Source organism: Pleurodeles waltl, chromosome 9 (genome assembly GCF_031143425.1).
Source record: "Pleurodeles waltl isolate 20211129_DDA chromosome 9, aPleWal1.hap1.20221129, whole genome shotgun sequence".
NCBI classification, from domain to species: Eukaryota; Metazoa; Chordata; class Amphibia; order Caudata; family Salamandridae; genus Pleurodeles; species Pleurodeles waltl.
Genome location: NC_090448.1, coordinates 1,126,989,540 through 1,127,002,848, shown reverse-complemented (window position 1 = coordinate 1,127,002,848; position 13,309 = coordinate 1,126,989,540). Strand labels below are relative to the sequence as shown.

The following is a 13,309-nucleotide window of genomic DNA, read 5'->3' as shown; positions in this document are numbered from 1 at the left end:
GGGAGATGATGCGTTGAAGTTGTGGGGTCGCACAGAATTTAAGGGGAAGTTCATCTGTGCCAGGATTAATCTAGCTAAGAATTTAGTGGGGCAATAAAGAACCACGGGGATTATGCAGGATCCCTTTCATCCAGATAGAGCAAATACTGTATATCAAGACGAGTGTTCAACAGGGTGCCTGAGAGAGAGAGATGTGTAAGAAACACAGGTAACATGTTTTCACTATGTGGAGAAACCCATTTCCTTGGGTATTTGTTTAGGAATTAGGAAAGTTGAAAGGATTTTAAACACAATTATTTTTAAGGAAGAGGCTGTATCTAAAATGCTTAGGGTGAGGTTGGTGCCTATGATGGTATGGAAGCGACTAAAGTGTGAACTGGACAAATTAAGTTCTCAGGTTATAACTAAAGTCAGAGAGTGATTGTTCCTGACAGTAGTAGCCAGAAAAGCTAGGGAAAAGTTCCACATGTGTATGGATCTGTGAGATCATAAGAAAAGCATTTGGGTGAAATGCATTCTTTGTTAAAGATGTAGAAGGATGCAGCTATTGACTTATCTTCAGCTTACTATCAGAATACACTGCACAAAGTTTCGTGACCCTTGACTTTACATCACCGGTGGAGCACAGAGATTGTGATGCCATTCGAAACTTGCCGAAGGTATCAGCAGTGTTCCACAGGCTATGCATCAATTATTTAAGAAAACAAAGAATGTAACATTTTCACAATTATATGTTGGTATACGGAAAAGGCTGGGAGGATGATGCTGTTTGAGATATTAAGGATTTAGTAAATGAGTTGGTTGTCTGTAAAGGGAGAGAAGCACAATCTGGAACTAAAGGTGTTGATGGAGATGGGGTAGTGCCAAAGGAGAGCCTCGAATCAGTTGTGGAGGCATCTTCTCCAAGCCACAATGAGCAATTACAGCTGTTTTTAGGACTTGCAGATTATTACACAACTTTATTGATGGAGTTTCTAGGGAAAACAAAAACTGTTGAGGTTGCAGAAATATGAAAGGTGTGTGGAGTGAAGAATGTCAAAGTGAATTTGAAAAAATTCAATATTTTCAAAGCACTAGCTCTCAAATCATTTGACAGCAGATGTAAATCTGTCATTCTGACGGGTGCTAGTTACCATGTAGCAGAACTGATGCAAAGGAGAGTTAATGAGTCAGAGACGAACAATGCCTATGCCTCAAGTGCTTTAGGTAGCAAAAAAGTGGCAGAAGACTAGATTTTACGTGTGTGGTGGATTTAATTAACAGTACTTTACCAAGCGATGAATGAGTGAAAAAGGTTTCAGGAAGACGAAGGAGTGACAAGGGTTACAAGTTACAGTTATATCAGACATTTTATATGCTTCCCACGAATTAGGCAGGACTGTATTAGGAGAACATGAACTTCAGAATACAGGGACTTAGTCCACATATATCGTAAGAAAAAGTTGATACAATTCCTAGCTAGCTCAAAGTGCTCCCTCTGAACCCCTAACCTTACTAGGATATGCCAAATGGTATCAGCAACCTCAAACATGACCACTCTTATTCCAAAGGAAATCGTGGAAACAGCTCTACCCTTTTGTTGTTACTCTTCATGCCCAAGGAAAACACAAAAAAGGTACAAAAACAGCTTTTCAAGCATTTATCTTGTATAAGAAGCATGAGCTGTGATTATTAGGCAGATGAAACAAAGCATGATAGCCAGAGTTATGAGAATGGTGAAAACGATAAACACTGCAACCAAGGTAAAGTTAAAGCTTCTCTACGCAAGGCAGCACAGAGGCTGTTTATAGCACAGTTCATACTGCACTCTGTCGAAAGTGCAGCGCTGATGCGCTGGTTTGTCTGGAGCATTAAAGCTGTCTCCAATGGACAACATAACACAAGGGCATCGCGTTCTATGTGCCTAGCCTTAGAGTATACAGACAACATGGCAGCAATGCTTACTCGTAGTAGTCTGCACATACACTAGCTTCTGAGTACATTATCGTATTAATGTAAAACCATGTACGAAGTCACCATTAGAAAAGCAAATTCAATCTAAACTGTGAAATCTAAAATGGAGACTCAGCGGGGGCCCTACTATACTTCTCTACAACATGGTTGGACTTTTAAAGAATGTTTTGCTGGAAAATAAGGCCTATTATAATGTTGTTACAGAATTATCGAGATATTATGGTATCTTGAAGTGGACAGAAGTTTTTTTGGTTTTTTTTTTGACTGTTTTTATTAGGGTTTTCATGTATAAACAAAGACAGTGTCACAAATTGTGCATGGCATTTAGAAAATAGTACAGGATTAGCACTTTATGGTTCCTTAATCATAACAATCATGATGGGACTAATACAGCCATCAGAACATTTCAATACAGGATAAGATAAGTGGTGTAGGAAGTAGTCACCTGACACTGAATCCATCTGGTTAACTGTGGGAGTGCCCTCCAACTAGGGAACAGGAACGGCCATCCGGTCACAGGGGAAGACGGGAATATTGCATTCAAAGAAGGTGGGGCGGTAAAGCCAGGCAGATGGTACAATTGTGCTTTGGTTTGCTTAGGGGGTTTAATAAATGGCCGGATTGGTTTGTGGCTGGCCAGGGTAGCAGGGAGGAGTGGCAAAATAGCAGAGGTAGCCTACAGGGTATGGCCTAGTATGGGTGAACACACATAGTTCCATTAGTTTAGGTTGGGCCAGGCTGACCAAGAGAAAGGGAGAGAAACAGTCGGAATGGTAGGTGGAGTGTGCTGAAGTGGACTGAGGTTTTGGTGGTTCTTGTAGATCTATAGGAAGGGAAGCGTGAATTGGCAAATCAATGAATGGCTGATTTTTTGGTTGCTGGGAAATGGAATTGAAGGTGAATATATGTGCTGCATGTGTTTCGTGTGACAAAATGAAACGGACATAATGACACACCTGAGCCCAACAGGTAATTTGGCGGAATATAGTGATGAACAATTCTGGATCTTTGGCTACACTTTGTTGGTTCACAAATGTGCTGTGGTGGTAACTGATTATTATTCATGTTGGCCTGTGAAGATGGTGGTGGGGGGGGTGGGGCATGTGGATAGTAAAGGCGTAATTGAGATTTCGGAGGAGTTATCTGATAGTGCCACCTGTTCATCCTTTCTTGTACCAGTTAGGCCTTTTCCTTCAGCAAGATTGTGTGGGTGTTCAATACCCCCTCACTCACACCGTCGCTCTTTGCTATTTCTGTTCCAGCTCCTACATGTCTTTTTGTTCTGATATTGGAGTCTTCTTGGCCAATCCAAATTTATATTACATGGCAATGTTCACCTTTGTCTAGAAAATCCTGCTAACCAGGTGTCTCAGCATTTTCAACTGCTGCTCCACTATGGCTTTATCTGTTAAAAGCATCACTCTTACCCAATCTGCCAGCCGCTTATTCAACACTAGCTTCCCCCCTCGCCCCTTTTCACCTTACCAAACACATTTCTGCCCCGCTTAGCCCCTGACCCTGTAATGTTACCCATCCCCCACATAATGTCTGTATGTTGTGCAGCTTCCATCATACTTTCTGACTTACCCCTGCCATTCATGCTAATTATTGTATCCTTATAAGATCTGTTAGTGCGATATAACTCATGGATTCTCTCTTCACTGCATTACTTACTCCCTCTAAAGCAAGTCTGCCACACTACTGGGTGACATACTACTACTAGGGACATCCAAGAGCTCAATCAGGCCAAATGCCAGTGCAAGGGGTTTGACAGCATACGACTTCACAATCACCCATTACCTCTCCTCAGACTGTGTCAGATAAACTTTGTTTAAAAAAAAAAAACACACCCCAAAATCACTAAAAAGCAACGGTGCTGCCTATTACGATGCTAAAATCAAGGCTGCTCGTCATTCCACCATAGAAGTGTTTAACACAGTACATGCTCTCTGCCTACCTAACTGCAAGAATCATTCTACTCTCCATCTCTGCAATTCTGTTAACGTCCCTCTGATCTCTTTTCTGGAAAATAAATCTCAGAAAATGTATCTAACTTCAATCACTTTAACACTGCTGCCCCTACAACCTTCCTTTCTGTTTCCCTCAACGCCACCATCACCACCACGGTCTCCTTACCCTCAACCTTGAATTTATGTCCCTCTCTTTCTGCTATGCTCCTTGCTCACTATAGACATCTTGCCCACCATCCTACCCAGAGTTACATTTGACCACTTATTAATCCTTGCTATCTCTCAATCCATTTGGGTAAAGCCACTACGGTTATCCCTACACTCACCGATCACTAACCCTTGAGTTACATCTGCCACTGTCCATTCCTTTCTGGAAATCTGCTCTTGTAGTCCCAGTTTTGAAAATAAAAACTTACTGCTGACCACTCTGTTCCTCCCAACGTCTGTACCAATACTCTCCTTCCAGGAGTATAGAAAAACACATGAATGCTCATCTTTTGGAGCCCTTGAAACTCATTCTGTACTGGATTCCTCTCAATGAGATTTCTGTCGAGAACAAAATATAAAAATAGCTCTTCTTTCAGTGGTGGAGGATTGTCATACAATCTTGGATCTAAGTGCCAGTGCTGCCCTGATCCTTCTAGATCTGTCTGTCGCATTTAATACTGAGTCTCATCCTCGGCTCATCCAGCATCTTCATCTGATTGGCCAGAGTGCGATCTGTGAGAAATGATCATTCTCCTAAATCCCTTCCACTCTAATGTTTAACCTCTAACCTGCATTTTACCCCGGGGCTCATTATCAAGGCCAACATTTTTAATATCTACGCGCTCCCAACCACCCAACTTGTCTAAAGTCTTTGGCCTACAATTCATCTCATACACCAATGACAGATTCTGCTTAATTTGGCATAGTTCTTGACTCTCTGGTGAAAATGTTAAGCTTTGTCTTTGCCTAGTTACCGACTAGATGCAGAAGACCGGCTACAAATCAATTCAGACAAAACTAAAGTATTGCTAGCCAGCTGTGCCCCTCTCCATATTGTCATCCAGTCGGCAGCTATCTAAACGTGATTTAATCCACTCACCATCCTGCAATGTTTGGAATTTCAGTGTCCATTAACAACAAACACTTCTTCTTTTCCTATATCGGTCACATCTCTGCCACTTGCTTTTCCTTCATCCGCCTCCTACCATTCATTCCTATCAACCTGAGTAAAACAGTGACAGAGGCATGTATTCTACCCAGTTTGGACTTCGGCAACTCCTTCTTTGACTAACATGCTACTATATTTCTCTCCTGCAAATAGCCCATGTTGTTGCAGCCTATCTTATTTTTAATCTGCCCTCCACTCTTCTATTTTTCAGGTACTGGCCAAACTGCATTGGTTGCCTATAGCAAGTGTGTCTTGTTTAAAGCACGTTGTCTCGGTCACCACACTTTGAAGGGTAAACTCTCAATACCTTCAAGACAGAATATCAATCCCAATTGAACATTTTGATGATTCCTAAAATCCATTGTTCTAGATGTGGTGGTCGAGCTTTCCCTTATCTGGTATCCAAATATTGAAACTTCCTCCCCATGTTCCTCGGCTCACAACACAAATTCCTAGCTTTCCGTAAAGCTCTGAAGCCATCTCTCTTTCCATCTCCACTCTGCTTCGCTCCATGGCAGGCCCAACCTTTTCTGCAGGTCAGCACCAGGGCAAAATACAGGGTAACTGTGCTTGTAACAAATTTTTTAATCAAAGGATAACCACAGAAATAAAAAACGATAATGGCTTCCAGTGAAATTGGAAATGATGCTATTTTTGACATATCGGACATAGGTGGATCACACTAAGTGTTCTATGTAATATTCTAAAAGCAATGGATTAGTGCAGAGGTAGAATCTTGTGCCGAAGAAGGGTATTCAGTTGCCATTAAGTGAAAGACTAGATCGTATGTTAGTCTGGGCTTACCACACAACTTCTAATATGCCAACTGGAGAGGCGCCTTACAAGTTAACGAGGGCAGAAAGTTTGTTTGAGACTAAGCAGGATGTTGAAAGAGTACTTGTACATAAAGAATTGTTAAGCATACAGGACGTAATGCAGGTAAATCGTTGTGATCTGCTTGAAAAGCAGAAGATTGAGGAAGGGTGAAAAAAAGCCTGCTGGGGGAAAAAGGTTTGTCTAAATTTTAGATCCACTGGACGTTGTTCACTTAAGAAAAGATGCCTTATAGTTGTCTGACAGAAATCTGTGTAACAAATCAAGGGTAGTTTGGTACCAGCTAATAAAATACCTCCTGTTTCAATGTCTAAGCATATATATTCCCCTCATGTACAGTCCGCTCAGAAAAGAACATTATCAGACCAAACATTCAAAGTATTAATGCTAATACAGGTATAATATTTTGGCACATAACATTTAACATATTAAGTCACCCATCACCCTATGCCATGCTGCAGTATACCTTCCAATATAAACAGTTTGCTATGGTATGTAGGCTTATTTACAAAGCGAAACAATCATCCAATGGGCTCTGGCATCCAACAAACATACATGAACTACTAAGCAATTATTCTTAACAAGTTGCTTCCACACAAGTACGCCTGCAAGCAGCATTTTATAGAGACAGCCTAAAATTGTGACTTTTGCGCTTAAATCAGGACCAAAACAGCATGGCCATCTTCCTGGATCTGAGAACTTTGAAAAGGAAGATGTGTTAAACATAGAGCTAGGAAATTAGTCATTAGGGTTTAAACTTTTGTGTGTGAATTGCTCTAAACGCCATGGAGGAAACTTTGAAAACAACGGTCTCTTGAATTGCAACACAAGGAATAATTAGCCTTAAACAGTACAATTTCAGAGACCGCTTGAATCCAGTGCTAGAAGACAAAGGGTTCTCATCGGGATCGTCGGATGGAAAAGGGATCTTTACCATTGCAGAGATGCAAAGGGCCAAAGTGGTTGGAATGGGATACCAACCAATAACAAAGGGCTGCATGTTAGTAACCCACATGAAGGAGAAGATAGAAGGGCCATTAGCTTAACTGCATTTATTGGCAAGTAATTCTGCCCCATCCAGTTGCCAATCATCATTAGAAAGGAGGTAATAACAGTTCTACAAGCTTTTTCCCTCTGCTGAAATCAAGAGCTGCATTTCATACACACAGTTAAAAAACAATGTCTTAATGTAATCTATGGGATCAGACTGTAATGAAAAAAATAGGTGACAGATCAGAGCTCAACACAGGGTGGATTATAAAAGGACCTAAATGGGGGCAGGGCCACCATGTGCTTTTAATTCTTGTGTTTGTCTCTTGACTCTTAAGGGCAAAAGATCTAACTAGGAAATCAATAGAACAATGTACATCTCCTGTAGACCTTTCCCATCTTGGTCAACATGATGACTGTAGGCGGCACAGGGACTTTCTACACTTTTCCTATACCCCTCTAGTTACCTTCTTGGTATTGGTTTGCTTCCTACTATTTAGCTTCCTCGTGAAAAAAGCTGAGGAACTTTCAACAGCTGGTATTAAAAGCATCGTTCAATAAATCCACTTGTATAGGTACATTCAAGAAGCTTCCAGGCTCTCCCAAAAAGTTCTACTCTATAATGTTTTATTTATAGAGAAAGTCACTGACTCGTGCAGAATACAAACATGCAACTCTTGTCATTTTACCTAAGTCCTCAACACCATTTTGGTGGCAAAGTGAGTATTGGCCAAACTCTGTAATGCACTTCTACCAATGTGGGGATTCCCTTATCTACTGTAGGAAACTACTGTGTTTATTCTTAACTATGAACACAATCTTTTATTTGCGGAATGCTGTATACCTAAAAGGGCAAGATCCCCATTTATTAACCCATACTGCATGACAGGCTTAACAATCTATGTACTGTCAAAACAAAATGCTACCTTGTAAGCAAGCCAACTGTCAATCAGCGGACTAATTTCAGCGTTCCAAAAACCGCCCTTCTCTAGCGCCTTCTCCAGGACAGGTAATTTTGCAATACTCGTCTAACCATTAAAAACATTACAATAGATAATCAATTTTCCACAGTCTGCTCCTCCTGCTCATTTATTTTGTGCCCATTAGTTGTTCCATGTGGAATCAGTACTCAATATTTCTGCTGCTCTGGTATTGGAGAGTGTAACTAACCAAAATATTCAAACACCACTATCTAAACAGAATAATAAAAGTTTTCTTGAGGAGGCCAAAACTCACCTGTAAAACTCCTCTCGCTCTCTTTCATCCAGTTCAGTGATGATGTAAGACAGAGTCCGCTCAATCCTGGGAATGATCACTACAGAAGACAAGCAAAAGGGCAAGAAGTCAAGATGGAAAACAAGAGGATGATGGAGATATCAAATCAATTGCACCACATGTAGCTGAGACATACAATACCTTATGTCTACCTGAAATTATACTTTACTGCACCACACTGTGAATAAACTGAATGTGCCTCTAGGGTCACCTCTGTTTCTTACCTGCCCCTTTTCTAATGCTCTACATGGTTGCTTTCAAGATGTATGGTGCCTGTTCTATGTGAAGTGCTCCACTGTCCTTGCTGCTAGGCCTGCGTTCTACAAATGGTTTTTAAGTATGTAAAAACAGATTATTAATATTAATGCCTGGCTAATGGCTTTTCCAAAAGCTTTACTATCAACTTATTTTTCAATACTAATAGCCTACTCCCCAGGATGCAAGGAATACATGCAACAATGGAAACACTCCATGGTAAACATGCAGGCTTTGCTGGAGAGTATTATAACTGCTTCACAACAGTGTTGCTAAGAGCTGAGCTGCACACCTTGATCAGTGCAACCCTGAGTATTTAACAGACTGGCAGATGCTCTTCCAGACAGTAATATTCACTTAATGCTAGACGACCTTGAGTGTGATGATGGATGACATCAGGACTCTTACTAGGAAAATATGGCCGTGGATTAAGAGAAAAGAGATAAGAGAAAGGGGTAAAACAGGGAATATCTATCGGGTTGATACAAACAAGTACTCAGTAGGAGCTGGTCAACCTGTTCATGGTGCATCAAGGTGTGGATAGGGCTTAACTGATTCCTTACGTTAGAATTTCCCCAATAATCAATATATTCTAAAGGGTACTAGGAAAGACAAAGTAGGTCCCAACTCCACTTACAGTTTTCATTTTCATTTAAATGAAATTTTAGTGAGGGACTTTGAGTGGAAACACTTTTATATGAAACGGTCAAGGGCTGAATTAAGCACAAATACATGTTAGCATGAGGACAAAGAAACTAAGTTTGAGTGGAAACATGAAAAAAGTATTTAGGAAATTGACAAAATGGGGCTCCACATTCACTGGACATCATGCAAAATGTTCAAGTACACGGCTGTTCGACATTGGTCTAAGGGGGCGGGGGGTCAGATTCACAACAGATTTTCAGACTACCATCTGCCTATGTAAATGTTTCTAACGTGGCTAGCTTAAGCATCTGGCATGGCAGCCGTCTTCAGGGACCAATGTTGGACACTTTTTTAGTAGATGGTTTTAACTTTTACCATTAGACACTAACAGCAGGCTGTGTGTGATTCCAGTGTTGTAGCTCTGCATCTGTGAAGTGGCCACCGCAAGACATAACAGAACTGTGAGGAAATGTGGTCTATCATATGGTGTTTGTGCGACTTCACCATGTAATAAACTCACCAACTCGTCATGGGTCCAGTCAGGCTCATTTGTAAAACCATGGCTCAACCCTGGGTTGCTGTGTGAAGCACGACACAAAGGAAATCTGATTCTAATTTCTAAGAATATGTAGTAATTTTAAGAATTTTTAGACACCACAACAAACAAAATCCACTGGAGGGTTTCAGGGATTTAAGTTAATCAGCAGATCATAAATCACAGCTTTTCACACAAAATACATGCAAGCACTGGTAGCAACCATGGTTAGAAGTTACTTTGAGAACTCTTGAAAAAAATTAGTAAAGTTGTGTTACTTCAGCCCTCTTTGGGCAACCATCTCCAGCAGGGAGCAGGTCATAGTAGCCATTAAGGATTGGCAGGACAGTTACCTTCCAGACAAAGCAGTCTCCAGTCCAGTTCCAGGCTCTTTGGGCAAATCAACACAGACATGAATGGAGTGGTTTTAATGCAAGTGATACAGAATACTGAAGATGCTGAAGGATTCTGATCCGGTCGCCATGGGTCTTCTGCGGTCCATGAACAGGGTGGGTGACTTTGGCCATAGAGGTCAATGACCCTTGAAGCCCTGGTGAACGCCAGCCAAAAACCAGCTGCCACTGGTTTACTGGTCTCTGGTAACAGCAAAACCAGCAGTTCCCTTTAGACCCTTTGAATTTAGTGTCCATTTTGCACTCCGACGACGACTCTCCTGCGTCCAGCAGACTCAGGTGCAACTTTTAGGCGTTATATTTTTGTCTCCCAGGTCGCAATTCAGCAGTCAGTGGCAATCAAGAGATTGTGGTTACCAACTAGCCAAAGCAGCTTCTTCAGCTTTTGTGGTTCTGGAGCAATAACAGGAAGTCAGCCAGGGGGTGAAGCCAACCGCTGAAGATGGCAGCAGCATAACCGAAGTGCTCCGGACCGGCCTGCAACTTTCCTGAAACCAATGGTGCTGCAGGCCAGGAGACGAGGCGGGTGACGAGGCCCCTGGGTGCACAAACCGAGCACCGACCGGAGGGTGCGGGCAGCGGTCCTCCGTCGCCGTCAACTAGCACAGAGAAGGCAGGGGAGGCCGTCAGTGCCAACAGGAGCGTAAGATGGTGGCCACAGAAAGAGGCGAGACGAGGCCTGGGCACTTGGGCCTTCCTACCGGCAGCCGCCGCAGAGGTGAGAGGCCAGATACCAGAAGGCACTGTAAAAGAGGCAGAGAGGGAGGCGACAGGCGTGGCCCCAGTGCGCCTGCCCCCCTCATCGAGAAACTCAGAGGCCACGGATGAACGAGCGGCAGGGCTCAGACAGCCCCCCTCGCACCCAGGTGAGGAGGAGAGAACTGGTCGGGTCGCAGGCGGTGCCCCTGCACCCACGAACCCGAAGTGAACTGAGGCAGTGAAAGCATTGGCGCTGAACGGCCCTTGGAGACCGGTGGCGAGACACCTCTCCGGGAAGGCATTGGGGGGTGCGCTGCCAGTGCTGGAGCCCCCTCCCTCCAGCCGGGCGGAGAGACAAGGTCTGATTGATAGGCATAGCGGTGCACTGACGCTCTGCTGTGGCCCATGACGACACGATCGAGGGGACACGGAGAGGCTGGTTCAGCATGGACCTGCCCCACCCCGTACCCCCTTGTTGGGCACCGGAGCAGAGGAGACTGGGCTCACAAGGAAGCTGGCATGCAGAGGGGGCTAACAAGTACCAGCCCCCAAGCTGCAAGGCAAGTGTAAGAACCTGGGGGGCCCCTAGACCCCTCGGGGGAAAAAGCGGATGTGGCAGGGGACTGCAGAAACTATGCCGAGAGGTAAACGAGGTGACCCCCAAGGACGTGCTGGGTCATGAGAAGGAGGGGCCTGCCTGGTGAAGACCAGCTGGGCGCAGTTCCAACCGGTGGGGAGTGTCAGCGGCCCGCCGGCAAGGGGCACCTGTGGAGGAGATGGAAGTTGGGGCCACTGAGTCCCCAGGGCACCCCGCTGACTTGGGGGTGGCTGGAGCTAATGGTGGTGGCGGCAAGGAGTCCCTTCCCCAGACGCGTTGTGATGCACAGCCTGCCAGGTGAACACGGGAACCAACACAGAGTCCCCAATGGGGAAACAACACCTTAACCCCCAGGCACACAGAACACTCAGCCCTGACAGCGAACAGGGCGCGGGGTGCTGACCCCACATCCAATAACACCCCCCCTCCCCAATGCAGGCCATCTTACAAAAGATCCTGGAGGAAATTGAGGGATCTAAAAAAAAACCTTAGGCAAGAAATCAGAAAGGTGTTGGTTGAGCTAAGCCATCTACGAGCTGACCACTGGAAGCTCTCTGACAAGGTTAAAACCACTGAGAAAGATTTGATAAGCCTTGAAACTCAGCAGCGGTCACACGAGACACAGATGGCCTACCTCGCCGATAGTGTGCAGAGGTTAGAGTACCGGCCGGAGGACCGCAGTTAACGCAATAAGGTACGCATCATAGGGCTCCCGGAGGGGGCCGAAGGCGCAGACATGGTGGGCTTCTTGAAGCCCTGGATGAAATCTCTCCTAGGCGAGCAGCAGTTTACATCATTCTTTGCACTGGAAGAGTGCATAGGGGGCCGCATAGACCCCCTGCGTCGGGCCGGACCCCCAGGCCAGTAGTGGCTAAGTTACTACACTATAGGGAACGAGACATACTGCTGCAGAGAGCACGAGAGGTGGGCCCTTTTGCTGTAGAGAACAGCAGAGTCAACATGTTCCCTGATTACACAGCAGCGTTGCAGGCAAAGTGGGCTTCCTAGCTGACTGTGAAGAAGACGCGACGAAGGGATCCGATAGACGCTGCTCCTCCCCTCCAAGCTGAAGGTAATGTGGGAGGGCAAAACGCACTTTTGCCAAACTGCGGAAGAAGCATGGGCCTAGCATGAGACTAATAAAGGTGGGAACATTGAGGGTGCAGGAAATGAACCCAGGGCAGCTGGTCACCACAGGAAGAGACACCGTTTAAAGGATCAAACTGTTATAGACCGCACGGTGCGACCAACGCAACTACAAGCAACTCAGGAGAAACGTACAGCGATCCAGGCTGCAGCATTGCTGACGGAGTTGCACGCCTCAGATAAGGACAGAAGCTACTCTACTAATGTACACGAGACTGAGAACACCTCCGACCTGAAATCTGTTGCCAGTGTGATGGAGGAGCTCCCCCATGTGACACCCCAAACAGGACAAGACATTATTTGACATTAGATAGAGGGTTCATCCTTGCCCTGCTAAAGGCTCCCGGCAAAAGTGGCGGCTTGAAACTAAGCTGTGCCGGTCAAGCCCCCCCCCCTCACCCACCCTTGACTGCTCCAGAAGGGTGAAGATGAGAGAATGTCAAAGTTTGATATTGCAGGTTTGGGCAGTTGGCTGTTGCTGGACTGCTCTTGGGTCGAGGAGTTGGGATTTGCATACTGTTGCTGAAGCCCAGATATGTACTTGATGTTGTGAGTTGCGTTGAGGGGTGTGCAGGGGGGGAGGGGCAGGAAAGTAGGTCAATGGACATTGCAAAGATATGTTGAATAATGGTACTGCAATCAAACTAAAGTCCTGGAACATACGGGGGATGGGGACTACATCAAAACGGCATAATATACTGACTTACATGAAGAGGAGAGGGGTCCACATTGCACTCCTACAAGAATCTCACCTCACTAAGACAGAGGCTGATAACCTTTGCAGGCGCTGGCAACTATTTGCCGCTGCTTACTCAGCTTCGAAGGGCACCCCCACCTGCA

General features: G+C 44.7%; 1 protein-coding gene across 1 annotated transcript in view; it reads right to left on the bottom strand.

Moving 5' to 3' along the window:
* The window catches only part of ATP6V1D (ATPase H+ transporting V1 subunit D), a 128,425-nt gene that overhangs the window by 8,086 nt on the left and 107,030 nt on the right, over positions 1–13,309 (bottom strand). The window contains exon 8 of the mRNA XM_069208879.1: positions 8,140–8,218. Coding sequence (XP_069064980.1) covers positions 8,140–8,218 — 79 coding nt within the window. The remainder of the gene's footprint in view (positions 1–8,139; positions 8,219–13,309) is intronic.